This window comes from Crotalus tigris, unplaced genomic scaffold (genome assembly GCF_016545835.1).
Source record: "Crotalus tigris isolate CLP2741 ecotype Arizona unplaced genomic scaffold, ASM1654583v1 scf7180000020588.15403103151:6194809, whole genome shotgun sequence".
Taxonomy (NCBI): Eukaryota; Metazoa; Chordata; class Lepidosauria; order Squamata; family Viperidae; genus Crotalus; species Crotalus tigris.
The window spans coordinates 152,096-180,021 of record NW_024098092.1 but is presented as its reverse complement, the minus strand read 5'-3'; the positions used below and the strand labels follow the sequence as shown (position 1 = coordinate 180,021).

The following is a 27,926-nucleotide window of genomic DNA, read 5'->3' as shown; positions in this document are numbered from 1 at the left end:
GAGAGGAAGGAAGGAAAATAAAGAGGGAAGAAGAAAGGGAAAGGGAGAAAAGAATGAGTGAGTGAAAGAGAGAAGGAAGGAAGGAAAATAAAGGAGCGAGAAAGGGAGAAAAGAATGAATGAAAGAACAAGAAGGAAGGAAAATAAAGGGAGGGAGAAAGGGAAAGGCAGAAAAGGAGGAGAAAATGAGTGACCGAATAAAAGAGGAATGAAGGAAAATAAAGAGGGAGGGAGGAATGAAGAAAGGGAAAGAAGGCAGAAAGGGAGAAAAGAATGAGTGAATGAATGAGAGAAAGGAAGGAAAGAAAGAGGGAAAGGGAGAAAAAAAAGAGAGAGAAAGGGAAGGAAAGAAGGAATTTAGGGGGGGGGGGCAAAGAAAACCCACACCACACACACAGTTGTCAGGATACCCCGTTGGGTCCTGCAAACACTCCTTAAAGAGGTTAAGAGTCTCGTGTCCAATCAACACAACACGCTTCTCTGTAGTGTTCAGACAGTTTTTTTCCCCCGCAGCACCTGTGGGCCCACACTCCGGCAGGTCAGCCAGGCACAGAGAGGGCTGTGTGTGTGTGTGTGCGTGTGTGTGTGTGTGTAAGCGGCTCCCCCTCTCGGCTTCCCGGGGAACGGCAGCACCCCCCCCCCCTCAGGGGACCACCTTCCACCAGCTGAAGGCAAAGGGCTTCCGCTGGACGTTGGTGCCGCAGTGGACCTCTCCCAGGAGCTTGTGGTAGGAGGAGATGTCGTCAATGAAGGTGCAGGTCAGCCCCAGGGGCTCCAGCAGGGAGGTGACGTGCTGCTCCAGGCAACACTCCCCCTCGATGATGGGCCCAAAGGGTTTGGGGACGCCCAGGTCTCGGGACAGCACGATCATGTTCACCTGAGAAGGTAAAGAGCCAAAGGGAGGGGCCTCTGAGACCCGTTTCTTGCAAAGTGACGTGCTAAGCAAGGGAGGGGGGCACCACGCACAAGCCCTGGGTGAGTTGGGTCAGTGGGGGTGGGGGGGAGGGAGAGGATTTTGGGGGGGGGGAGGCAGAAATGGCCTTGTGTTTCGGAAGCTGCTGGGGAGGGGATAAGCGAGCACCTGGCAGGACACGGTGGCGCAAAGGTTAGAATGCAGAGTTGTAAGCTGGCTCTGCCCACTGCCAGCAGTTTGATCCCGAATCAGTGGTTGGCTCAGCCTTCTGTCCTTCTGAGGTCGGTAAAATGAGGAGCCAGATTATTGGAGGGGGGGGCAACGGGCTGGCTCTGTAAAGCGCTCAGAGAGGGCTGCAAAGCTCTGAAGTGGTATATAAGTCTAAGTACTATTGGTGTTCCTCCCTCCCTCCCTCCCTCCCTTCCTTCCTTCCTTCCTTCCTTCCTTCCTTCCTTCCTTCCTTCCTTCCTTCCTTCCTTCCTTCCTTCCTTCCTTCTCCTTCCCTACCTTGCTTCTGTGGTGGCACAGTGGTTAGAAGGCAGCATTGCAGGCTGACTGCCCACTGCCAGGAGTTCGATCCTGACCTGTTCAAGGACGACTCAGCCTTCCGTCCTTCCGAGGTCGATAAAATGAGGATCCAGATGGTTGGGAGGGGGTCAACAGGCTGACTCTGTAACCCGCTCAGAGGGGGCTGTCAAGCACTGTACAGCGGTATATAAGTCTTTTAAGCGCTGTTGCTATTATCCGCCCTCCTAGATAATGCAAGGAGGCAGAACAGCAGCTGACCTGCAGCCGCCACCTCCACGGCTCCTTCAGCATCACCAAGGCTGCCATTCCTGATTATTATTATTTGGGGGGGGGGCTTTCCTCACTCCATCCATCAGGCCAACCCAAACCCAGGTCCCATTGTCTGCAGGGGCTGGTTTGGCAAGAAGCAAATGTGCAAATTTTGAAAAGGCGAGAGGCGGGAGGGCAAAGGAAGGTCCAAACAGGTGTTGCCAAGGCTTGGTGGGGCTGGGGGCTTGGAGAGCAGCACCCCCCACCCCCACGCTCACCATGTTGGGAAAGTAAGCCATCGCTTTCCCTTCTCTGTCCATCTTGAAGAGGGCGGGCAGGTCAATAATGTCCTTCTCTTTCAGGCCCAGTTCCTTCTTGAGGATGTCGCGGTTCCAGTCGATGCACCTCTGGGGGGGGGAAGCAGAGGCCAGACCCAGAATTAGGAGACCCCCAAACAGCCCCTTCCCCACTTCTCTGTCAGACAGGGTCCTCCTGGGGGGGCCTCTTCAGTCATGGGACGCCACAGCTTTTGAAGGACACGTCGTAAGACGGGAGAAACGCAACCCCCAAAAGATCCACGAGAAACTACAGGCAGTCCTCAATTTACGGCCACACACAGCCGAGCCGAAAAATTTATGTTGCTAAGTGAGACATTTGTGAGGTGAGTTGGGTCCCATTTGGGGACTTTTCTCGCCACAGTGGCTAAGTGAGCCACACAGTCGTTAAGCGAATCTTGCTTGTCGGAAGGTCGCAAAAAGGGGACCGCGTGACCCCCCCCCTCCCGGGGGACGCTGCGACCGTCGTAAACACGAGTCGGTTGCCAAGCGTCTGAATTCTGATCCCGTGACCGTGTGGATGCTGCGATGGTCGTAAGTGTGAGAAAAGGTCCCAAGTCCCTTTTTTCAGGGCCGTTGTAACTTTGAACGGTCGCTAAATGAACCGTTGTAAGTTGAAGATTTCCTGTATTAGCATCTCCCTTGATGACGACAAAGCCAGCCATACCGTTTTGTGTGCCAAACCTCTCCCTCATCTTGGATTTACTGGGGGACTACAAGGTGGCCCTCCTCACAGGGTTGTCGTGAGGCTGAAATGGAGGTGGGGGAAGCGTTGAGGCTGCTTGGCGGAGTTCCTGACGGGGAGTGGGATGGGGGGGGCGGCGGTCAAAAACGCATCGATCCCTCCATCTATCCATCATCCACTTGCCCCAGGAACCTCTAGATTTCATCTGGAACGTTCCACGGTCTTCCAGAAAAACACCTTTTAAGATAGGTGCAGAAACCCTTCGGAGAGGCAAATGGAAAGCAAGGTTACACACACAGACACACACACACACACACACACCTCCCTGCAAAGCCTCACCTGTACATACTGGTTCTCTTGCACCATAATCTCATTGGAAAGGACCTTGTTGATGGTGACGCGTTTGGTGTCTGTGCCGGAGTATCCTGGAGAGAGAGAAAAGGAGGGAGAGAAAGAGGGAGGGAGAGAAAGAAGGAAGGAGATAGAAAGGGGGAGAAAGAGAGAAGGGAGGGAGAGAGAGGGAAAGGAAGAGGGAAGGAGAGAAAGAAGGAAGAAGAGACAAGGGGAGAAAGAGAAGGGAGAGGGAGGGAGGGAGGGAGAGAGAAAGGGAGAGGGAGAGAGAGAGAGAAAGAGGGAGGGAGAGAAAGAAGGAAGGAGAGAGAAGGGGAGAAAGAGAAGGGAGGAAGGGAGGGAGAGAGAGGGAAAGGAAGAGGGAAGGAGAGAAAGAAGGAAGAAGAGAAGGGGAGAAAGAGAAGGGAGAGGGAGGGAGGGAGAGAAAGGGAGAGGGAGAGAAAGGGAGGGAGAGAAAGAGGGAGGGAGAGAAAGAAGGAAGGAGAAAGGGGGAGAAAGAGAGAAGAGAGGGAGGAAGGGAGGGAGAGAGAAAGGGAGAGGGAGAGGGAGGGAGAGAAGGAAGGAGAGAAGGGAGAAAGGAGAGGGAGGGAGAAAGGGAGAGGGAGGGAGAGAAAGAAGGAGGGAGAGAAAGGGAGGAAGAGAAAAGGGAGGAGAGAAAGGGAAGGAGGGAGAGAGAGAGGAAAAGAGAGAGAGCAGACGTGAGGGCTTGTGTTCCCCTGTGGATGACCACAATGTGGGAGGCACAAGAAAAACCCTCCATTTTTCAGCCCCTTTCAAAGCCCACCTGCCCCCGGCCAGGAAGGCAGAGCCGTTGAAGCAAAGGCCGCAGCCAGGCGGTGCCAAGGGACCGATGGACCTGGCAGCTGATCTCTGTTGGAGTCAACTCCCCTTCGTGGAATTGGGAAGCCCGGTGATATTACGTCCCCTTCACCTCCTTTTCAAATGGAGAGGAATGGCCCACTTGGGAGGGCCAGCTATCGAGTAATAAAATGTCACCCTTTTGGGGATCGCCTCCGGGCGCTGCTCTGCCTGGTACCTTACTAGCTCTCCGATGGAGCCACCTGCCTCCGCTAGGATCGCAGCCCTGCCCGCCTGCTGCACACCCTCGCGACTGGAAAAGCTGCCGGTCCCGCGCATCTGCTTTAGAGCCCGGGATAAAAGCGGGCGCATAAACGCCACCGCATCCTTTCCTGTCCAGACACCTACTTTGCAGCTTCTGCAGCTGGTTTTGTGCAGCTGGTTTCCAGCAGATGGCAGGGCTGTGCAGAAGCACACCGATGTGTTGGCCATACTCCCTTCGGCACACAAATTGCACTGCTGCTAACACACACTCGGAGGCTTCCTCCCAGTCTTAAGCAAGAGCATCTCACTAGTGTTCACTCCATTTCTGCTGCCTCCCCCCCCGCCCCCCTGGGCAAATATCTGCAACTGGGGATGCTGGAGGCTGCCCACCTTTAAACATGATGGCTTCTCCGTGACCCTCTTTCTGCTTTTCTCTGAAGAACTTGTAGCAGGCGGAGGGGCTGGCCATGAGCATCCGGAATTGCTGCGGGAAGGAAGGAGGAGGGGGCTGGTCAGACTGGGGGAGGGGGCAGGTGGCACGGGTGGAGTGAGACCCTCCCTGCTTCCCAGATGTTGGGCATCTGGCGGCATGCACGTTTAATAAATTATTATTATTATTATTACTGTTACTCATCTCTGGGGTTGGAGCAACCCAGCTGCAGGCCCTCTTTGGAAGCCCAGCGGAGAAGGGCGCCAGAAAGCCATGCCCCCTGGGAGAAGGCGGGAAGAGGAAGCTGGAAAGGGGAGTTGTGCCCGCCTTGCCTTCTTGCCAGGGACAGGAACGAAGGTCACAAACTCGTCCACGTGGCCGACGGTCAGCCAGTCTGAATACAGCTCCACCGGGGACTGGACCCGCTGGGCATAGAGGAAGTTGCGGATCACCTTGGTCATACGGCGTCCCCCAGAGCTGGAAGGGAGGGAGGGAGGGAGGGGTGAGAGTAGAATGGAAGGAAGGAAGGAAGGAAGGAAGGAAGGAAGGAAGGAAGGAAGGAAGGAAGGAAGGAAGGAAGGGAGCGAGAGATGAGATGAGATGAGATGAGAAGAATAATTGGGTAGACGGAAAGAAGGAAAAAGGATTGGTCGGAGGAAGGAAGATAGAAAGGGAGATGAGAGAATGGAAGGAAGGAAGGAAGGAAGGAAGGAAGGAAGGAAGGAAGGAAGGAAGGAAGGATGAGAGAATAGTTGGGAGGGAGGGATGAGAAGAATGGGTGGACAGAGAAGGAAGAGAAGGAAGGAGTGACGGGATGAGAGAAGAATGGGTGGACAAAAAGAAGGAAGAAAAGGATGAGAGAAGAATGGATGGACAGAAGAAAGGAAGGGAAGGAGGGAAGGATGAGAGAAGAATGGGTAATAGAACGAAAAAGGTGGGAGGAAGGAAGATAGAGATGAGAGAATGGGTGGACGGAAGGAAGGAAGGAAAAAGGGAGGAAAGCAGAAAGGGAGAGATGAGAGAATGGTTGGATGGAAGCAAGGAAGGAAGGAAGGAAAAGAGGGATGAGAGAAGAACGGTTGGGTAGAAGGAAGGAAGGATTAAGTAGGAGGGATGAGAGAAGAAAGGAAACGAGAGAAAGAAGGGAATGGTGAGGGTGCTGCAATAATATGCATACAAATAAATGAAGTGCGTTTCCCAACTTCTCCCGCTTACGTGGGGAAGCTGCTTCCAATAAGGATCCGGCCCAGAGGATATTCCTTCCCGTGGACAGAGACCGGAGGGCTGACTTCCAGGTTCCCAAAGGAGTCCAAGCTGGTGACGGCCTCAAAGAGGGGCTCCTGGGTCACGTAGCCGAAATCGGGGCCCTGGGGAGGGAAAGCGAGAAGGGGGGGGGGAAGTTTTCTGGCAGACGTCTCGGGATCCGAGAGCCCTGAGTCAGGTCTGCCGCCGCAAACGCTTCAACCTGCTTCCCTCTGCTGGCATCCTGCCGTAAAACGTGGGAGGGGGAGAGAAAGGGAATGTAGTGGGGAGGGGCAACAGGAATCGGAGGCGCCAATCCGGAAGTGACTAAGGACGGGAGGGTTGAGAACGGAATGTGAAACACCACCAAAGGGGCGCCAACCTTAAAGCGGTTACCAAAACGCCAAATTCAAATATAGTCCTCAGGTTACGACCACAATGGAGCCAAGAGTTTACGTTGCTAAGTGAAACATTCGTCCAGGGAGTTTTGCCCCAGTTTAACGAGTTTTCTTGCCACAGTTGTTAAGCGAAACACCGCATTCATTTCGTTAGTAACCCGGTTTGTTCAATGAATCTGGTGTCCCCAGTGACTTGGCTTGTCCGAAGGTTGCGAGGGTGGATCATGTAATCACGGGAACGCTGTGACTGTCCCGAGTTGGTTGCCGAGGGTTTGAATTTGGATCACGTGACCTGTCGGGATGCTGCAATGGTCGTTAAGCATGAGAAATGGTCACAAGTCCATTGTAACTTTGAACAGTCACTACAAGAACTGTTGTAAGTAGAGGACTAGCTGTATTATCGGACATTCATGAATGCTTAAGTGGGGAGGGCCCGGGAAACGGAAAAAAGTCAGGTTTTGAACGGGAACATTCAGATCCGGCTCTTTTTGTGCTGCAACTACTTGGCTTTAGTAAAAGGATCGCTTTTGCCACAAATGGAGCCCAGGGTCTTTCTTTCCTAAAGGCCCCAGTTTGGACAGGCCTGACGCCCCAGCATTGCATTGCCTGCAGGCACACAGCGGATTCCGGGGGAAGATTGGGGTCACGTGAGGCCCTTGGCCGGCACTGCGATGCCTTTTGAGAAAGATTTCTTCACATCGGCCTTTTTTTTTTCCTCCTGTATTAACACTTTTCATAATGTATTCGAAGGAAGGAAGGGAGGGAGGGAGGGAGGGAAGAAAGAAAAATAAATAAATAAATTGAAGAGAAGGAAGGAAGGAAGGAAGGAAGGAAGGAAGAAAGAAAAGAAAGAAAGAAAAAGAAAGGAAGAGAAAGAAAGGAAAAGGAAGGAAGGAAAGGAGGGAGGGAGGAATTGGAGGAAGGATGGAAAGAAAGAAAAATAAATAAATAAATTGAAGAAAAAGAAGGAAGGAAGGAAGAAAGAAAGGAAGGAATCGAAGGAAGGGAGGAATTGGAGGAAGGAAGGAAGGAAGGAAGGAAGGAAAATCAAAGGGAGGAATTGGAGGGAGAAAGGAAAGAAAGAAAAATAAATTGAAGAAAAGGAAGGAAGGAAGGAAGGAAGAAAGAGAAGAGGAATCAAAGGAAGGAAGGAATCGAAGGAAGGGAGGAATTGGAGGAAGGAAGGAAGGAAGGAAGGAAGGAAGGAAGGAAGGAAGGAAGGAAGGAAAATCAAAGGGAGGAATTGGAGGGAGAAAGGAAAGAAAGAAAAATAAATTGAAGAAAAGGAAGGAAGGAAGGAAGGAATTGAAGGAAGGGAAGAATTGGAGGGAGGAAGGAAGAAAGAAAAGAATCGAACGAAGGAATCGAACGAAGGGAGGAAAAAAGGAAGGGAGGGAGGGAGGCACAAAAGAAGGAAGGAGGGGAGGGAGGGAGGGAGGCACACCTGTCACTGAAGGAGCTCCTTCAGAGCTCTGCTCTCCTGTGCACAGACAGAGCCCCCCAGCTTCCCCCCAGCATAAAATCTGCAGAAATCTCCTCCTGCGTGGTCCTCGTTCAGACCCTTCTCTGAAACTTTTCAGACGACTCAAGCCGTGCCGTGCCAAGGAGATCCGACCTAGCTGGGAAGGGAAGGCCGGCCCAAACTATCCGCCACTCACACCTGTGGGATCTGGGCTGCCAATCCCTCTGCAAGTCAAGCCACTCGCCCTGACAGAAGCCGGCTAGAGGTTTTTCCTCCTTGCCAAAAAATAAAGAAATCTCGGGGCAGGAAGGAGGGAGAGAGCGGGACAGAAAAAGCTTTGAAATGGAGACCCACTCAAGTCCAGGGGAGCGTGCCAGGGTGGCTTTGCTATGAATTAGCCGGCTTGCGTCCAGGCCGATACGGCTGTAATTCCATCCACATGGGTTGTTGGAACAGACAGAGGGAAGGGCAGTCCGTTCTGCCCGGCATGCATATCGGGATCCTGGTGCCAACCGCGGGCTCCGGGAGATTGGCGCCGGGTCACCCTCATCTTCCTCGCTGAGCCGAAGAAAGGAAGAAATCTCCAAGCCTGGGCAAACTCTTCTGCTTGGCACAGGACGGCCTGTCTGTGTGTGGCCATGTCGGCGTGTGAGGCCGGAGCACTCTTGAGACAGGAAGCCAAGTGCCAGCTGACCCTACAGATTTGGGAAACCTTGCACAACCGTTTTTTTCAACCTTTTTGTCCTTCCAAACTGTCCCAATTCCCCTGCGTTTTTCCCGCCCGCATCCAGGCTCTGAAAGCGGGGAGGCGAACCGGGAGAAAGGCTTGGGTTACAGCCTCGGTTTCTGCTTGCTTCTGCTAAAAGTTAAACAGGCAATTAAACTGTCAGGAGGTGTGGAAACAAAAGCCGCCTTCCTTCAACTTGGCCGCCCTGTTCCTTTTTTTAGCTTTCTTGCAAATTGCCCGGGGATTAGCAACCGGCATGTTGCAATCCCTCCAAGCACTTGCAACAGAAGCCTCAAACGTGTCTACATGATTTTAATGTACGTATGTTCTGCTCGCGGGGCAATGATCCCGAAGTTGGCTGCCTAACTGCGCCTCCCAGAAGGCCCCAAAACAGTTGTTTAAAAAGTGGAAGGAAATCCCTGCCAAGTCCTTGGCCAAAGCAGTACCATATTTCACTAAAATGGAGCTGGAAGGGACCTTGGAGGTCTTCTAGTCCAGCCCCCTGCTCAAGCAGGAGAACCTATACCATCTCAGACAGGTGAATATCCAATCTCCTCTGAAAAACCTCCATTGATGAAGCACCCACGACTTCTGGAGGCAGGCTGTTCCACTGGTTAATTGTCCTCACTGTCAGGAAGTTTCTCCTTAATTCCAGGTTGCTTCTCTCCTTGTTTATTTTCCATCCATTGCTTCTTGTCCTTCCCTCTGGTGCTTTGGAGAAGAGCTTGACTCCCTCTTCTTTGGGGCAGCCCCTCAAATACTGGAATACTGCTATCATGTCACCCGTATTTCTTCTTTTCTCTAAACTGGCAAAACTTCTTTTTTTTACTATTTGTCTCCAAGTCAACAACTGGCGGTGCGCAAAAACAGCCAGATAAGGCCAGCAATCTCTAGAAAACTTCACTAAGTGCCAAAACGCCACCCGGATCTCTACCGACTTCTCTGCCCGCTGTTCTCTGTCCACTGACAAATTAATTCTTCCTGGTCTCGTTTTCCATTAAGTGCCTCTCAAGAGGCTACGGACACTGAGCTGTTGGCGAGAGTGAGCTTGCTAAGTTGCCTCGTTGGAAAATGAGAAGGCACAAAGGCAGGGGTGAAGAGAGGAAAGATTAAACAAAAGATGGGGATGTTTAATATTTAAAGCACTCTAGTTTTTTTTTTTTTCTCTGAGTGCTTTGCCGAACAAACTGCAAGAGGCGGATAAAAAATTGTTTTCAAGGTTGCGGTCCGCCAACTAACCTGGATTTTTGCAAAAGTGAGAGAGATCTGATATTTCTTTCTCCCCGTGACCAATTCAAGAGCACTTGTCCTCATTGGAGGCTGGAAAATGATGGATTCCCTATATTTAGGAATGACCAGTCCACGTATGGTAAAGAAGCGTCTCCGTGAAACACTAGCGGCGCTTCGCTCTCGGCTCCGGTTACCAGCTACCCTTCAGAAACTGCCACGTGCTGGCGCCTCGCCGCAAGAGATCCGGCTAAAGGCGTAGGCAACCCCTCTGAAAAAAAAAATTCAGGGGTGCCGAGATGTGGGCAGGATCCATATTGGGGACCGGACAGAGTTTGGGGGGATCAGCACGTTTGCGCTTGGGGGGCGGCAGGAGTCCTTGATGGAGTCCTTGGCCCAGGATGTAAGAATCCTTCAGATGCACCATTTCCATTTTTGGCAGGAGGGCTGTAGCATACGCCATCCCTAAAATATGAGCGTCCCGTTTGCGCATTCCGTTTCTAACGCCACAAATTGACATGGGGCCTTGAAAACAACTCTCTGCAATCAGAGGTCCGTTAAGGCTGGATTCCTCCTGCGTTGTGCCTGCTGGGAAAAATCCTAACACGCAAGCAAGCTCCTGGGGGTTTAAGGGGCTAGAAACCTTATTTAGAGCACGGCCCCCCCAATCTTTTGGGCACCAGGGACCGGTTCCATATCATAGAGAAAGGTTTTTCCACGGACCAGTTTTGTGTGCCTGCCTGCATCCCACGGATGGGGCTTTGCTTGTTTGTGAGGACCGGTTGCTGGCATGCCGTGGCCCCGTACCAGGGGTTGGGAACCCAATTTAGAGGGTTAAGACTAGGCCGCCAATCCTTTTAGCATAGAACATAGAATAATACAGCTGGAAGGGACCTTGGAGATCTTCTAGTCCAACCCCCTGCTAGAGCAGGAGATCCTATACCATTTCAGACAAATGGCTGTCCAGTCTCTTTTTAAAGCCTTCCGTGTTGGAGCAGCCACAACTTCTGGAGGCAGGTTGTTCCACTGGTTAATTGTTCTCACCGTCAGGAAGTTTCTCCTTACTTCTAGGTTGCTTCTCTTTTTGGTGAGTTTCCATCCGTTGCTTCTTGTCCTGCCTTCAGGGGCTTTGGAGAATAGCTTGACTCCCTCTTCTTTGGGGCAGCCCCTGAGATATTGGAATGCTGCTATCATGTCACTCCTGGTCCTTCTTTTCACTATAGACATGCCCAATTCCTGCAACTGTTCCTTACATGTTTTAGACTAGTGTTTCTCAACCTTGACAATCTTAAGGCATGTGGACTTCAACTCCCAGAATTTCACAGCCAGCAATGCTGGCTGTGGAATTCTGGGAGTTGAAGTCCACATGCCTTAAAATTGTCAAGGTTGAGAAACACTGTTTTAGACTCCAGTCCCCTAATCATCTTTGTTGCTCTTCTCTGCACTCTTTCCAGAGTCTCAGCATCTTTTTTATACTGTGGTGACCAGAACTGGATGTCCTATTCCAGATGTGGCCTTACTAAGGCTTTTTAAAGAATGTCACGTGATCTTAATTCTATCCCTCTGTTAATGCAGCCCAGCACTGTGTTGGCCTTTTTGACAGCTGCAGCACACGGCTGGCTCATATTTAAGTGATTGTCCACTAGGACTCCAAGATCCCTCTTGCAGTAACTCCCATTGAGTCATGTTTCACCTAATCGGTACCTGTACCTTTGTGTTTTTCTTGCCTTACTTTTTCCACCACTGAATTTCATTTTGTTAGATAGGGTCCAGTGTTCAAGTTTGCCAAGATCCTTTCCTGGCAGGGCTCCATCAAAGCTGCAAAATGAAAAGCTTTTTTTTTTTTAAATTCAGATTTTCCTGCCAGTTTGCGATCAGTCTTCTGCTGCTTACTCACTCCCTTCAATAATAATTTTAAATGTCTTTGCCACGGAGGAATGCCTCCGCTCACACAACCAGAGAGGAAAAGCATAGCCATAGCTCTTACCAAAATCTCTTGGACGGCGAAATATTTTAGGCCCCCATCCCGCGGAGAGTCCAAAACCACCGGGAATTGCTTGTGGGGTGCTTGAATGTAGCCAAATTCAATCTCGTCCTGCAAGACAAGGAGAATCAGCACTGCAGGATGGCCAGCTTCTCTATAGGCGAAATTGGGTGAGGTCCTGGGAAAAAGGGGGGGGGGCTAAGGAGGGTTGAAGGCGCCGCTAGGGGATTCTGGGAGTTGGAAGTCCACATTCTTAAGGTTGTCGAGTTTAAGAAACTCTAATATCAAAGCTGCATTTGGGAATATCGGTGGAGATTCTCAATCATCGGTTGTCCCAAAGGTGTTTTTTCACGAGGCAACTGGACTTTATGTTTTTTCTTTGAAGACATTTCGCTTCTCACCCAAGAAGCTTCTTCAGTTCTGACGGGAATGCGGGGATTTATGTTCCTTGCAGACAGCTGGTCATTTGCATCTTTTTAGAGAGTCCTTGAGGCCACTTGGAGGTTTATCTGTGTCCTAAGAGCCATCTGAGTGGGTGCAAATGGGAGTGGAGTTTTCTTGGAACTGCTGAAAGAACTCTGTTGTGGACTGGAGAAAGATGATGTTGAGGGAGGGCTGTTTAGCAGTTCCAAGAAGGCCCCACACCCATTTGCACCCCTCGCGTGACCCTGACGACACAGATAAACCTCCAAGTGGTCTCAACGACTCTCTAAACCAGTGGTTCTCCACCTGTGGGTCGGGACCCCATTTGGGGTCGAATGACCATTTCACGGGGGTCGCCAAACAACGCAGTCCGCCATTTCCCCCCCTTTTCCTTAGCTGTGCTACTCCCTTTTATTCTATTAGCTTTTGAAAGCCAATAGAATAGACTCTCTTGAATAGAGTCTAATTCTATTGGCTTTCAAAAGCCAATAGGAATTGTCCAGGCTGTCTCTGCCCTGCTGAGCCCGCCAAAAGTCCCATTCTGCAAACGGTGCTGCAAGTTGTCTGCAGCGAAGGCGAGCTGTCTGGAAGTTTCCACCCCTCCCTGCTGAGCAACTACTAAAAATGTAAGTAAAAGAGGGCCAGGGGTGGGAGGTGGGAGGCCGGCGGGTGCAGGGAGGGTTGCTGGCGCGCGTGGGGCCCGGCGGTGTGCCTTACCTCCCTTGGGCTGGGCCAGCTGGTGGCCCAGCCAGTGGTTGCCCTGCGCCGTCTCTGCCGCTTGCCAGCTACGCCTCGACTGGCGCAGGGGGCGGCACCACGCATGTGCGGCGCTCCCGGGCAGGGAAAGTCCTCGACTTACGACCGGTTGGGTAGTCCTCAACTTACGACCGGTTGGGGTCGTGGCATTAAAAAGGTTGAGAACCACTGCTCTAAAAGGATGCAAATGACCAGCTGTCTGTAAGGAGTATAAATCCTTCCATTTCCTCACCATCTAGTCAGAGCTGAAGAAGCTTCTTGGGTGAGAAGAGAAACGTCTTCGAAGAAAAAACAAGGAAGTCCTGAAAAAAAGCATCTTGGGGACTGCGTTTGGGAAGTCCAGTAACCATGTTAGGGACAGATCAGCACAAAGAGAATCTGCGTGGCTGCTAGGAGCTGATGCTGACTTGATGATGTCTAATCAACATTTATCAATCTATGGAGAATTGTATGGAGGCCAAAAGACACGCCGTGAGCCTTCGCGCCTGCTTGCAAGAAATGCATCTGGACACAGCCACCGGCTCTAACCTGCATCCATCGGTCGCTACGATTCATGTAGCGCGAGCAAACGCTGATCTTGCATCCGGATTTGCTGACTAAGTTGTTGATTTCCTTCAGGAAAAGATAGTTGTCCTTGACACTGCAGGGAGGGAAGAAGAACAGGTGAGGTGTCGCTGGAGGCCCTGCGCATCTTTCCCTGCAAAAGGGCACCAGCTGGTACGTATGACTCCCGTCGGGACCCACTCAGTCCTCCAAGAAAAAGAGCTGGAGGTACTAGAGAGGCTCTAGAACAGTGGTTCTCAACCTTTCTAATGCCGTGACCCCATAATACAGTTCCCCATGTTGTGGTGACCCCCAAGTGGGTGTGGCCACCAATAAGAGGGAGTAGGACAGCTAGGGAAAAAGGAAAAAAATGGCGGACAGCATGGTTTGGCGACCCCCATGAAATGGTCGTTTGACCCCAAATGGGGTCCCGACCCACAGGTTGAGAACCACTGCTCTAGAACCAAGGTTCTTTCTTCCTGAATTCACAAGAATGTCCATCTTGGCTGTATCAAAACTCAAGTCTCCCATTTTACAGCAATACTTTCCTTATCTTATGTTTATTAGAAACATGAAAGAAAGAAAGAAAGAAAGAAAGAAAGAAAGAAAGAAAGAAAGAAAGAAAGAAAGGAAAGAAGGAAGGAAGGAAGGAAGGAAGGAAGGGAAAGAGATAGAGAAATAGAAATAGAGATAGAAAGAAAAAGAGAAGAGAAAAAGGAGAAAGAGACAGAAGAAAAGAGAAAGAGAAAAAGAGGCAGAAAGAAAGGAGACAGAAAGAAAGGAGATAGAGAGAAAAAGAGAAAGAAAGACAGAGAAAGAAAGAGAAAAAAGAAAGAAAAAGAATGAAGAAAAAGAGAAAAGAGAGAAAGAGAAATAGAGATAGAAACAGAAAGAGAAAGGAAAAAGAAAGAAGAAAGAAGAGAAAGAAAAAGATAGAGGCAGAGAAAGAGAGAAAGACAAAGAAAGAAAAAAGAAAGGAGAAAGATATAGAGAGAAAGAATGAAAAAGAAAAAAGAAAGAAGAAAGATATAGAGAAAGAAAAATAGAAAAAAAGAATGAAGAGAGATAGAAATATAAAGAGAAAGAAAAAAGAAAAGAAAAAGAAAGAGGCAGAGAGAAAGAGATATAGAAAGAAAAAGAGAGAGATAGATAGATAGATAGATAGATAGATAGATAGATAGATAGATAGATAGAAAGAAAGGTAAGTAATGGGATTTGTTTTCAGTTTGTTCACCACCCAGAGTCATTTGTTGATGTGGGCGGCCATACTAATTTAATGAGTGAATAAACACACATACACACATACACAAGTAATCCTTGACTTTCTATCATAAATTGGACCAGAATTTCTACTGTTGTGTAGTTGTTAAAGTGAGACTTTTTTTTTTTTGCCACTGTTGCTAAACCAATCCCTGCTGCAGCTCTTAAGGGAAACACATGGTCGTTAAGCAAGTTCAGCTTCCCCCCCCCCCCGGCTTTGCTTGTTGGAAGCTGGCTAGCAACCACACCATCCGGGATGCAGCAACCCTCATAAATACACACCGATTGCCAAGCGGCCAAATTTTGTGAGGATGCTGCGATGGACATAAGTGTGAGGATTGGCCCTAATTACATCGCTGTTGTAATTTTGAAAGTTATTAAACAAACGGATGTACGTCAAGGACAACCTATATATTGCTTGGTCCTTCTTTACCTGCAGACAAAGACGCAGATGGGTGCCAAGATGTTTGGGGTCATGATCCAGGGTGCAACCCGGAAAAGGACGGTGTCAGTGAAGATCGGGGTCTGCGGAATCCCCTGCCGGAAAAAAGCCACTTGAAAAATAAAGAAATGCACTGCTGGAGCCTTTTTCATCAAGCATTCCTGTGCAAAACAGGTCAGGACAGAGTCTGTCTTTTGTAAAAATATGAAAACCTCACGTTTTTATTTGACAGGAAGGAAGGAAGGAAGGAAGGAAGGAAGGAAGGAAGGAAGGAAGGAAGGAAGGAAGGAAGGAAGGAATAGAGAGGAAGAAAGAAAAAGAAAGAAAAAAGAGAAAAGAAAGAACAAAAGAGAAAGAAAAAGAAAAGAGGAAGAAAGGAAGAAAGAAAAGAAAGCACAAGAAAGAAAGAAGAGAAAGAAAGGAGAAAAAGAAAAAAGAGAGAAAAGGGAAAGGAAGGAAGGAGAGAGAAGAAAGACAGAAAGAGAGAAAGGAAGAAAAAGAGAAAGAAAAGAGAAAGAAAGAAGAGAAAGAGAAAGAAGAGAAAGAGAAAAAAGGAGAGGAAAGAGAGAAAGGAAGGGAGAGAGAGAAAGAAAGAAAGAAAAAAGAAAGAAAGAAAGCTCAGAAGCGGCTGGAGTCCAATTCAAATAAATAAATAAATAACCCAACTGCTCGCAGTCAGTATTCCAGCTTGCAAAGCTAATTAATTGGCTAATTGGCAGGAGTAATTGAAAAGCACCAACATTCAGAGGGTGGAGAGAAACGGCCAGGGAGAGGAGCAACCACCTTCTGGCCAATCGGGCGAGGTCCAGCCCAGAGCAAAATGGAGGCGGCTGGGCAGCTAGAAACAAGATACCCAACTCACAGATCCAGGCTAATAAAATCTGCATTTTTAGGCAGGGGAACCATCTGATTCCCGGAAGAGCCTCCGGGTGGCATTTCAACCGGGCCAGCAATCCGAGAAGGCGACTGGCGTAATGTAAAATCAGCCTCCATCCAGGGATCCCAATTGATACGGTTCTAAAATCACCCAGAGGTGGGTTACGGCACCCTTGCCAAGCTGATCGGCGACTAAGCAAGGGTGCCCCTCAACCGAGGAGCGGGGGCGCTGCAGGACTGGCAAGTCAAACTCAAAAACCACAACTCTGGTTTTGGCAGAGAGGAGAAAGTTCTGCGTGGACGGAAAGAAGATCACCTAGAAGCGGTAAATGGAAAGCCCTGGTTTTTCGCCTGCTCCAAGTCATTTCGGCCCCAGCTCTGCCAGGAAAGAAGGATTTCCAGAGCCTCTTTGGGGGTGGGGGGCAGGGGAGGACAAAAAGGGGCACCGCGACCACCCTCTGCACCCAATCGCCTTCCGCCCTTGAAACCAACCTCAGCCATCGGCTCCAGCAGACTGACGTGGATGGAGACGAGTCCGTCAAAACTCTCGTCCGGGAAGCGCAGACCCTCCACGAAGAACTCCAGTTTGGCCGAGCCCCCCGTGTATTTCACCACGTGGCTCAGTTTCCTTCTCCCCAGGATGTGTATGTAGCGCTGGCCGAAGAACGGATCTGGAAAAACGGAGGCGGAAGAGAAGGACACGGGGCTCCTCTGAAGCAAACATCTACACTCGGGTTGATCATAACCAACTTTCACTGAACAAGCCACGATGGTCACTAAACCTTAAGCCAAACGCTGGGTCAGAACTACATCAGGGCTGTGGGTAGTGGGAGGGGGGGGGGCGTCAAGGGTTCTGTTTGAGAAAAAGTGGGTTCTGGAGGTGCCCTAAAAGGATGGAAAAACACAACGCTTGCACGGGACTTTCTGCGATTGCAAAGAATAGAAACAGACGCTCTCGTTTGTCGTTGCAGTCAGTCCTCGGTTTATAACCATTTGTTTAGTGGTCATTCGGAAGGTTCAAGAGCAGGGGGGGTCTTCAAACTTGGCAACTTTGAGACTTGTGGACCTCAACTCCTATTTGGTCACTAGTACAATTCAAAGGCAGGTGCTGGAATGGAAGGCTGAGAGGGGCTCCTTCGGGACTGGTAAGAACAGACGTGTCTGTCCACCGCGGCTCTAAAAACAAGGGAATCCCGATTAAGGGTGTGGTTAAGGGCATTTTACGCCAGGGTGAAAAAGCCAAGATGGATTGCCTGTCAAGGGGAGAGCAAAAAAAACACTTACTCTGCAGGTAAAAGACGCCAACCTTGTCGGTGTCGGAGAGTGGAATGTGGAGAACTATCTCGTAGCCGGCGGGAAGCCGGTCTGGACCTTGCGTTCTCAAGATCATCCGGGACATGTCCTCCAGATCTGGGGGTTCAAAGCCCAAGGCAGAAGAGGGGGGTTAAGAGGGTCTTTGAGGGAGGATCCCGGAGAGAAAGGTCCAGGCAAATGCTTTATCCTCTTTCTCAGAGCTAGTTCTGAGAGATTTGCCGTTTCCCACACAGGTAAGTCTTTGACTTACAACGGTTCGTTTAGTGACGACTATAACAGCACTGAAAAAAAGTTTTTCACACTTAGGACCATGGCAGCATCTCCACGGTCCCGTGATCAAAATTCAGATTGTTGGCAACTGACTCATATTTATGACGGTCGCAGCGTCCCGGCGTCATGGGTCCCCTTTTTTGCAACCTTCCAACAAGCCAAGTCCACGGAGAAGCCAGATTCACTTCACAATTGTGTGACTAGCTTAACAACGGCAGGAGAAAGGTTGTAAAATGGGGCAAAATGCTTAACAACTGTCGTGCTTAGGAAGGGAAGTTTTGGGCTCCACTGTGGTCATAAATGGAGGACTACCTTAGTGGTGGGATTCAGCCAGTTCACACTGGTTTGGCAGAACCGGTAGCTAATTTTCTTTTTGAGTTCGGAGAACTGGCTGGCGAAGGCCTCCCAGGCCTAGAACAGCCCACTGGAAGTGCGTGGATGCCACTTCCGGAAATCTGTTGTAGGCCTTGGAGGCCTGGAGGAGGCCTCCTAGGCCTAGAACAACCCCCCAGAATGCATGGATGCCACTTCCGGAAGTCTGTTTTAGGCCTTGGATGCCCAGGCCTGCATCCACTCAGAGAACCGGTTGTTCACATATTAGAATCCCACCACTGGACTACCTGTAAACTTTTTGTTCAAAACGCGTGCACTCTCATGATGTGGCCAGATGGGACTCACACAGCCCAACTTTCAAAGTCTTCAGACTGGACACACCGGGGAGTCAAGATGGCGTTTCCCCCACGCCAGCCAGATTGCAAAACTCCTGCCTCCATCCTACTGCTCCTCTCGGAAAATGCAATTAACTTTGATTAGATCTCAGCATACCTTCCTCTAACTCACGGCTCCTCTTTTGTGCAATCTTTGTATTTATTGCAAGCTTCCTTGCAAGAATTAAGTTTTCTGCTTAAGAGGCAAAGAATTTTCCTGTTGATTTCTTTCTAACACGCATTAGCGAGGGTGTTTTAATTCCTGACTTACTAAAGGCTGCTTCTTTTTTTCCTTTTTTTTTTAAAATAATGTGCGTTTATTTAGAAATGCAATACGATCCTGTCAGCATTTGGTCTCTGCCTTAAAGTTGACCTTTTTCGTCCTACTAAAAATTACAGGTGGTTTACCCTGAAATTCAGCCAGTTCGCAACACTTCGGCAGAACCGGTAGCTAATTTTTTGTCGCCCAGGCCCAGAACGGACTTCCGGAAGTGGCATCCACGCAGAGAACCAGTTGTTCGCCTATTTGAATCCCACCACTGCCTGAAACTCCTTTTTCTTCTCCTTGTTACCCCTGACTGGAAAACACTTGGCTGCATTCAAAACTGGATTCCATGTTTTGTGCATGAGAGGCTGATCTGCCAAACGGATTTCTATCAGCTTTTCAATTTGCAGAACGGCCCCAGAGAAATCAACCATTTTTTTTACCTTCTTTGGAAAATATTTTTTCATCCTGACAGTCCTCAGTGCTGCTGAATGGGTTTTCTTTGTCGCAGTTGACCAGTAGGATGGCACCCTGACCATCGGGGCCCCAGGTCCAAGTGGCCTGGAAGGGAAGAATTTCACATGTAGCAGGTAGATTTGAGCAAGAGATTTATCTGTGACATGGGGGGGAGAGCCAAGAAACATTCAGAAAGATTTCCTCTGTGTTCCATTCATGGTAAATATCGAAAGAATTAACATTGTCATGTTTCCAACACTTGGTGTGCTCCAGAACCACAGGAAAGAGTCAAAATTAATAATAATAATTTCTTCTCTGTTGGTATTGTGGTAGACTGGGCTTTTATTATCTCACTTTTCATTTAAGGAAACTGTCTTGCATACGATCGTTATATCTATGTCATGTCCACCATTATCAGCCCCACGGCTAAACCAGCCCAGGCCATCAACTCCACAGGAAAGCTAGAATTACTTTTATTGAGCTTTCTAGATTTTATCCGTCTTGCAAGTCTTAATTTTGCTGCATTTCCTGATTTATTTTTACCTGTAAGTTCTCGTTCATTTTAAATGCTGTTTTTTAAGCTAGGCTTTTATATATATTTTTTGCATTTATATGGTTTTTATTAGGCTATTCTCAACTGCCCAGGGTCACTCAGGTGAGAGGAGCGGTGTACAAATTTAATAGCTACTAAAAATGAATAAATACATATTTTCCTCCTCCTCTTCCTTACAGGGAGGGGTTTGCCTGGACCACTTCCTAATATTATCTAAGGCTTAAAAACTGTTCAGAAGACTTCCTGCATCCCGCATTTATTTATTAATCCCGTGTTTATTTAAAATATTTCTAGATTCCTAGAAAGTAAAAAATTTGGCTGCTTCAAGGAGGCGATCATCTCCCCAGCTCTCTACTCTCGGTGTCTGGATATATCTGGAGACCAGGTCAAAAGGGAGAATCGCCCCTTTCTGCTCCAGCCTCTGTAGGTCTCTTAGCCCAAGAGAAAAAAAGAGAATGGAATGGAATGGAAGAGGAGAGGAGAGCAGAGCAGAGAAGAGGAGGGGAGAGAAGGAGAGGAGAGCAGAGCAGAGCAGAGAAGGGGAAAGGAGGAGGGGAGAGAAGGAGAGGAGAGCAAAGCAAAGGAGGGGAGAAGAGGAGAGGAGAGCAGAGGAGGGGAGGAGGGGAGAGAAGGAGAGGAGAGCAATGCAGAGGAGGGGAGAAGAGAGGAGAGCAGAGGAGAGCAGAGGAGAGCAGAGGAGAGGAGGGGAGGGGAGAGGAGAGGAGGAGGGGAGGGGAGAGGAGAGGAGGAGGGGAGAGAAGGAGAGGAGAGCAGAGGAGGGGAGAAGAGAGGAGAGCAGAGGAGAGGAGGGGAAAGGAGGAGGGGAGAGGAGAGGAGAGCAAAGCAGAGGAGGGGAGAAGAGAGCAGAGGAGAGCAGAGCAGAGGAGGGGAGGAGGGGAGAGCAATGCAGAGGAGGGGAGAAGAGAGGAGAGCAGAGCAGAGGAGGGGAGGGGAGAGGAGGAGGGGAGAGAAGGAGAGGAGAGGAGAGCAAAGCAAAGGAGGGGAGAGAAGGAGAGGAGAGCAATGCAGAGGAGGGGAGAAGAGAGGAGAGGAGAGCAGCAGAGGAGGGGAGAAGAGAGGAGAGGAGAGGAGAGCAGAGGAGAGCAGAGGAGAGCAGAGAGAGGAGGGGAGAGGAGGAGAGGAGAGGAGAGCAAAGCAGAGGAGGGGAGAAGAGAGCAGAGGAGAGCAGAGCAGAGGAGGGGAGGAGGGGAGAGCAATGCAGAGGAGGGGAGAAGAGAGGAGAGCAGAGCAGAGGAGGGGAGGGGAGAGGAGGAGGGGAGAGAAGGAGAGGAGAGGAGAGCAAAGCAAAGGAGGGGAGAGAAGGAGAGGAGAGCAATGCAGAGGAGGGGAGAAGAGAGGAGAGGAGAGCAATGCAGAGGAGGGGAGAAGAGAGGAGAGGAGAGGAGAGCAGAGGAGAGCAGAGGAGAGCAGAGTAGAGGAGGGGAGAGGAGGAGAGGAGAGGAGAGCAAAGCAGAGGAGGGGAGAGGAGAGAAGAGTTGAGTTGAGTTGGAAGAGACCTTGAAGGTCATCTCGTCCAACCCCCTGCTTAGGAAGGAAACCCTATACCATTTCAGACAAATGGTTGTCCAATCTCTTCATTGAATGTTGGAGCATTCAAAGCTTCTGGAGGCAGGTGGTTCCACTGAATATTTGTTCTCACTGTCAGGGAATTCTCCTTAGTTCCAGGTTGCTTCTCTCCTTGATGAGTTTCCACCCGTTGCTTCTTGTCCTGCCTTCAGGTTTCTTTGGAGAACAGCTTGACCCCCCCCCTCTTCTTTGTGGCAGCCCCCGAGATATTGGAACACTGCTATCATGTCACCCTGATTTAGGAGAGAGAACAGTAACCCAACCGAGGGGAATCCCTATCTCAGCAGGGGACCCTGGAACAGCATTGGGGGAACGAGTGCCAAATTATGCACAAGGGGGCCAAACGCAGTGGGCACTTTTGCCAAGAAGGGGTGGGGGCTCCACGGATCCAAATGCCTTGCGAGCTGGGAGGGATGACCCCAGCTGAACCTTTCCCCCTTGCTTCCTGCTTGTGGAGAAAGATCTCTTTCAGAAGCTGGGGGGGGGGGGTGGTGGTCTCTGGACCAGGGACCCTATCCTCAGCCCCACTCATTTCACAAGGCTGCCCCCTTTCCGGGAGCCAAAATGAGAGGAGGCCGCTGTGAACCCCGAGGGGTGGAGAGGGAGCAGGCAAATTACACAGTTTACAGAAAAATTAGGAGGGCTGGCTAAAATTTTGCCTCCTAATTAAAAACAGAAGGGGACACCTCTTCTTTGTTCTCCCTGGACTCAACACCAACAAAACAGCAGGAACATAATTATCAATTTAAACTTGGTTAAGCATGCAACTATTTTGGAGGAGAACTCCTTCCTCAGCTCCATTTGGTAGAAATATTCACAGTTTAACGTCTTGTGAAATACGAGCATACAGGTGTGTCCCCTTCTAAGGGCCAGGTAAGGCAAGCATCCCTCCTAAAGGACTATTTGCAGAGACATTTCTGACCAAGGAAGATTGGCCATTTGGACGCTACCTTTTTGGGGTTGTTCTTTTCCACCACGCCATCGCGATCCGCGTCAACGTCCAAAGAGATTCCTAGAAAGCAAAAGATTTGGCCGCTTCAAGGATTCAAAGACAGGAAGAACCAGCTAGAGCAGACGGCCAGAAAGAAAATTCGAAAGTTCGAATCCAGGGCCCCCCAAATATTTTACTAATTGGAGATAATTTAAGAGCGGAGAGCGCCCCGTTGATCTGTAAGGAAAGGAATGCCCTCAGCTTGGCTTCAGATATCATGGGACTTTTTAATTAAAGCTGTAATAATACTCTGCCAGGGGGAAGATAATTTCCAAAGGGAATCAAAAACGGGAAGACTCTCACCAATGCTAGTCAGAAAAACGCCAGCTTGATTTATAGGGTGCTCTCCATTCTCCTCGTAATATCCTACGGTTACCTAGATAGGAAGAAGGAAGAATGACAGTAGGTTAAAAAGTTAACGGAGAAAGAAACTCATGTCCTCGCTTGATGCACGTGGACCGGGCCAATTTCTGCGCCTGGACCACCGCGATCTCACAACTATCGTAAAATAATCAGATCAATAAGAAAAGTAGACTGGAACTTTTTAAAATGATCTTAAAAACCACATGTGGTTTAGTTGTCCAGTCCTTGCAAACTCCTGGTGATGTGATGCCAGCGAGACGGATCAATCGGAGTCCTTGTAATACAGGGGTGTCAAACTTGTGGCATATTGCGACTTTCCCATTGCCGGAGTTGGGGCAGGGGTGGTTTCGGCATGACGCATCCGGCCCGTCGGCCGGCAGTTATAATAGTAGTAAAGTTGGAAGGGACCTTGGAGGTCATCTAGTCCAACCCCCTGCTCGGGCAGGAAACCCTACACCATTTCGGACCAATGGCTGTCCAGTCTCTTCTTAAAAACTTCCAGTGTTGGAGCATTTACTGCTTCTGGAGGCAAGCTGTTCCACTGATTAATTGTTCTCACTGTCAGGAAGTTTCTCCGTAGTTCTAGGTTGCTTCTCTCCTTGATTAGTTTCCACCCGTTGCTTCTTGTCCTGCCTTCAGGCGCTTTGGAGAATAGCTTGACTCCCTCTTCTTTGGGGCAGCCCCTGAGATATTGGAACACTGCTATCATGTCCCCCCTTGTCCTTCTCTTCGTTAAACTAGACAGACCCAATTCTAGCAACCGTTTGACACCTCTGCTGTAATCTGTGTAATCCTTGATTTTCGAGCACAACACAGCCCAATGTTTCTGTTGCTAAGCGAAACATTTGTTAAGTAAATTTTGCCCTATTTTACAACCGTTCTTCCCACAGTTGTTAAGTGAATCCCTGCAGTTGTTAAACTGGCCATACAGCTGTTAAGTGAAATCTGGCTTCCCCCTTGCCTGTCAGAAGGTCAGAAAAGGGAACACTGCGACCGTCGTAAATATGAGTCGGTTGCCAAGCGTCTGAATTTTGATCGCAGGGGGATTCTACAACGGTCGTTAAGTGTGAAAAACAGCCCTAAGTCACTATTTCAGTGCCATCGTAACTCTGAACAGTCACTAAAACAAATTGTTGTAAGTTGAGAACAAGCTGAACTTCCATTATAACCCAGTTTAAAGTAATAATCCCAGATAGGAAAAGGATCTTACTTTGCTTTCGTTGGTCTCCAGACTGGGCTGGGTCATCTGGATCTGCAGGAAGGTGCCAGGGTCCAGTGGCCATTGCTTAACTCCGTCGGCGGGTGCGAAATCCGACTGATCCTGGCTTATGACTTCAACACTGACCTCTTGCGAATGTTTCACGTTGAAATTCACCGCTTCGGGCGGAGCTGCCCTGTAGCCGGAGAAGAAGAAAAATTAAAAAAAAAAAAAAGACTGGCCAGCAGGCCCTGGAAAAATATATCGTGGTACCCACACAAGGGTAACGCTACCCAGGTGTTGCCATGCCAACCTCACTGCCTCAAGTGATGCTAAGTGGGAATACACCATCTCCACACCAGATCCGAGATAACAAAGACTAATTGGCGCTTCCCCATTTCTCCTTTAGACACACCTCCTCACAACTGCATTAAAGAGACTTGGTGTCAGGCCTGCCCCCGTCCGGTCCCTTAGGAAAGAAAGACCCTCGACTCCGTTGAGTTGAAGTGATTGCTTCTTTTACTAGAGATTATTGGCTGCTGGAAAGGCAGGTTAGAACTAAAGTTCCGGCGCAAAAGGTTACACACGTTCCCCCTTCGTTCTGGCCTTTCCTCCCTCCCCCTTCACCGGTTCGTCTTCGGCCAATGGAGAGCCACCTAGATCTTTTGAGAATCTCCCAGGTGTCGGAGCCATCCATATTCTTTTCCCAAGCTTCATGGTGTCAACGCTGCTAACATCGGATGTTCTTGCTTTGACAACGTATGGAGATGCAGCCATTTTCCTTCTTATGTTTTACTCTCAGAATTAGAGTTAGAATTAGATGATAAGGGGGGGGGAAGGAGGAGGAGTTAGTTAGACATAACAATATTGTAAGAGTGTGAGAAACAAGGTTTTTTGAAATAAGAGATGATAAGAAATGGCGGGTTGGAGAACTGGAGGGAAAGCCTGCATTTCAAACTAATTGGAGAATGTGATTTATGACTGCTAATTAGAGGAGGGAATTGTGCTTTGATAATATGTGCTCAGGGGAGATTTTGGCTTGGCCTATGTACGTGCCGATGCTATGCTACTCAAATAAAGATTCTTTAAGGTAAACAATGCGTCGAAGTTCTTTGAAGAGTGTCGTCTGTCGGAACCATGACACATGGCCTTGAAGACTGACACAGGCTGGTTCCATGCATCTCTGATCTCCGTAAAGATGTTATCCCCCTCCCTATTTCCCATCTCTGCCCCATACATGTTTATTGCCCATTTGCTCTCCTCCTCCCCCCCTTAATAGTTGATGGCAGGATGCTAGCAAGGCGCCAAGCCAGATCTTACACACTGGACCTTCCCTCTCACAATACTCACGGCGCCCCACATCTATTTTTAAGTGCAGTGCCAGCCATACCCTTTATGGTGGCAGTTGGGGGGCCACATTGGATGCAGGACTCTGTTCCTTGCAAGGAAGAGGGTGACATGACACTCACAGCGGCGAACAAATATGAACTTCAGTTTAGGAGAAGCCTGAAGCACAGCCACCAACGATCTTCCCAAGTTCTTGAAATTTTAACGGGCAAAGATCTGAAGAAGATTCTTAAAGTTGTCCAGAAACTCAATAAAACCAGAGAAAGGGAAAACACCACCAGCTATCAAACTGATCATTATTAATGTTTGGATTTAGCCTGGATAAAGCAGCTGCTTGCAGATCTCACCCTGGCCATTCCTCGGAAGGTCTTAAATCTCAGTTTGGCAGGCGATCAGGTTTAGTACCCTAATTAAGCCTAGAGTTTGGTGTGAAAAGACTTAATTCTAGATAAGAGATACGAAGCTGGGGGAGGCTGGGTGGGGACCAATGTTATTATTCTGCACAGAGAGCACTAAATCACCCTGTGACTTAACTCATCTTTGCAAGCTTTGTTTAAAACCAACAACAACAAAAGGGACATCATCATAGGAGCAAGACCGTGGCACCCAAAAATGTCTTGGCAGGCAGCCTCTTCCAGATAAATGAACAAAGGACAATCTATCCTAAATAAGCATTTTCAGGCATGGCTGACAGCAGATTCTGTCTCTCTCTCTCCCAATGGCTTGCCTCCAACAGCTCCCCAAAGCGGTTGGAAGTTCAGGCTTGGAACATTTTCAAAGGAAGGTCAAGCAAGAGGTGTCTGGGCACGTGCAGACTGCCAGCTGTTCCTCACCAAGAAGCCATCTTTACCTTAGCTCGAGAGAAAAGGGTATTATGGAGAAAAGTAAGAATGGTGAAGCAGAGTTGTGTCTCTCTTTCCGATGATCACAGATTATCTGAGAAGGTTTTCCTCGAGGTTGGGAATCAGCAGCTCCTCCGTGGAGCTAAACGTGACCTTCTTGATTTCTCCCTTTTTATAAGCAGGATTCCTCCTTCAACTGTGCGCCAAGCAAGGTCTTCTCGGGAAAAAAAAGCTGACTTTTTTCCTGTTCTCCAGATGAAGGCTTTGCAAGTGGACCTTGCAGCACAACAAGCCTCCGGTTCCCGGAATGACATTTATCCCCCAAATGAGAACTGCCCCTCAAGCAGCTTGACTCACCCTGGTCTCCTCAGATCTTGGGGGGGGGGGGGAGCTGCAGAGAAGCTGCCAAGTGCCCGTTTGGCCATGCCAGGCGAGCTAACGAGGGCCACTTAAGGGTTTGGAGCTGAATGCAGGACCCATGACAAGGAAGACTCTGAAAAGAGAGGCTGACCCTTGGGGACAGAGACACCGAGAAGTTCTCCCTTGGTGCCACCGCTTCACCCACCGGTCGCCCGACTCATGTCCAGAGTTAACATCTCCAGCGAAGAAATAAATTTGGGAGGGGCAGGCAAAGCACACCCAAAACATCCCAGAAAAAGCAGTGCTGAAGAAGAGGGTATTTCAAAGGAACTACTTCCAATACTTTCTGTAAGGAGCTGGGGTCTCTGTGTGTGTGTGTGTGTGTCAGCCTCAGGACAGCTAAATTTATGGGTTTATGCTGGGGGGGGTTGCAATCTTGAAGCAGACTGGGTTAGGGGAGGAAAAGAGGAAGAAGTTTACAGGGGGAGAAAAAAATCCTTTTTCTGAAGGATGCACATTTAACACCAAAGCAGGAAGAAGGGTCTATAGCGCTGGGAGGGAAGAGGGGCAAGGAGGGGAGGGCAGGGGGCCGTTCTGCAAAGCTGGATCTGCCTCTTGCTCACCCAAAGACGTCCACGGACAGTCGGGTGCCCAGCAGGTAGACCGCCTCCAGGCGCTGGCCAAACTGCAGCCGAAGTGTCCGATCGCGCAGCATCTCCCCAAGCGCACGGCTACCTCGACCCGCTCTGGTCCCGGCGCAACAGCTGTGTGCCCCCACACCGGCTGCTCCGAGCCAGTCCCTCTTGGCCCCGCCTCGGGGTGTGTGTGTGTGTCAGCTGAGGACACGGGGCCGACCCCCAGCTCTGGAGGCAGAGGCAAGCAGCGGCAGTGCCTCTGAGCAGCTGCAGAAGGCTTTGCCTGCCCACCAGCTCCCTAATCTCAACCCTTTGCAATCGCAAAGAGGCTGGCAATCCTTGAAAGGGGGGGGGGGAAATCCTTAAAGGGAGGGGGGGACTGCAATCATTCCTCTAAGCCTTTTATTCTTGCAAATTCAGCATCCCGAGCTGCAGGGGAACGTCCTACAGTGCAGAACGGGATGGGGAGGGGCAGGCTTTCTAACTTAAAGGGTCTTTTCCTTAAAAAAAATAATAATAATAAACTTTCTGATTCCATGGGAACTACAACTGCCATCATTCCCAGCCTCTGGTTTTGGCTGCCTTGGAGCAGCTGCCACAGGCAAGCTGCACCCACACTGTTGCAGCAGGCGTGACTCCCCTTGCACCCCCTCCTTAATTCCCTCTTTGTCTCTTTCTTCCACCCCTCCCCAGCTGTCAGTCTGTTGGGTGCCTTGGGGAGGGGTCTTTATCTTCCCCTCCATCTGCAGGAGCACTCTACCTGTAAAGACCCTTTGGGACCAGCTCTCTGTAACCTGGTCTAAGCCAGCTCTGGATTCATCTTTTTGTTGTTGTTAATTGCGAAGTCGTGTCCGACCCATCGCGACCCCATGGACAACGTTCCTCCAGGTCTTCCCAAATGCATTTTTTTGGGGGGGGGAAGCATTTGTTTAATTAAAGGGGGAAAGTGAGGTTTGGGGTGGGGGTAAACACCACTAATAAACAAGAGGAAGAAGAAGGTCAGTCACTAACCCAACACCTTCGCCCCCTCCCCAATCACACAAGCCTTCTGGCACCTCCCCAAGATTAAAAATAGGGTCCACCGTGGATAACTTCATACCTTAATTAAGACATACATGCCACAGAGGAGTGTTGAAAAAGGGGTGG

At 49.5% G+C, this 27,926-nt stretch overlaps 1 protein-coding gene across 1 annotated transcript; it reads right to left on the bottom strand.

The window, feature by feature from the left end:
* Nucleotides 1-504: 504 nt before the first annotated feature.
* PADI2 (peptidyl arginine deiminase 2) lies at nucleotides 505-27,000 on the bottom strand. The gene is made up of 16 exons (XM_039367801.1): nucleotides 26,769-27,000; nucleotides 23,609-23,792; nucleotides 22,339-22,411; nucleotides 21,995-22,056; nucleotides 18,892-19,009; nucleotides 17,177-17,302; nucleotides 16,385-16,563; nucleotides 15,008-15,111; nucleotides 13,300-13,411; nucleotides 11,596-11,703; nucleotides 5,768-5,919; nucleotides 4,885-5,029; nucleotides 4,513-4,606; nucleotides 3,049-3,134; nucleotides 1,968-2,096; nucleotides 505-876 (listed from the first exon to the last, which is right to left on the bottom strand). Exons 1-16 carry the CDS (start codon nucleotides 26,858-26,860, stop codon nucleotides 643-645), a joined length of 1,998 nt encoding a protein of 665 aa, XP_039223735.1. The 5' UTR covers nucleotides 26,861-27,000; the 3' UTR covers nucleotides 505-642.
* Between the last annotated feature and the right edge of the window lie 926 nt (nucleotides 27,001-27,926).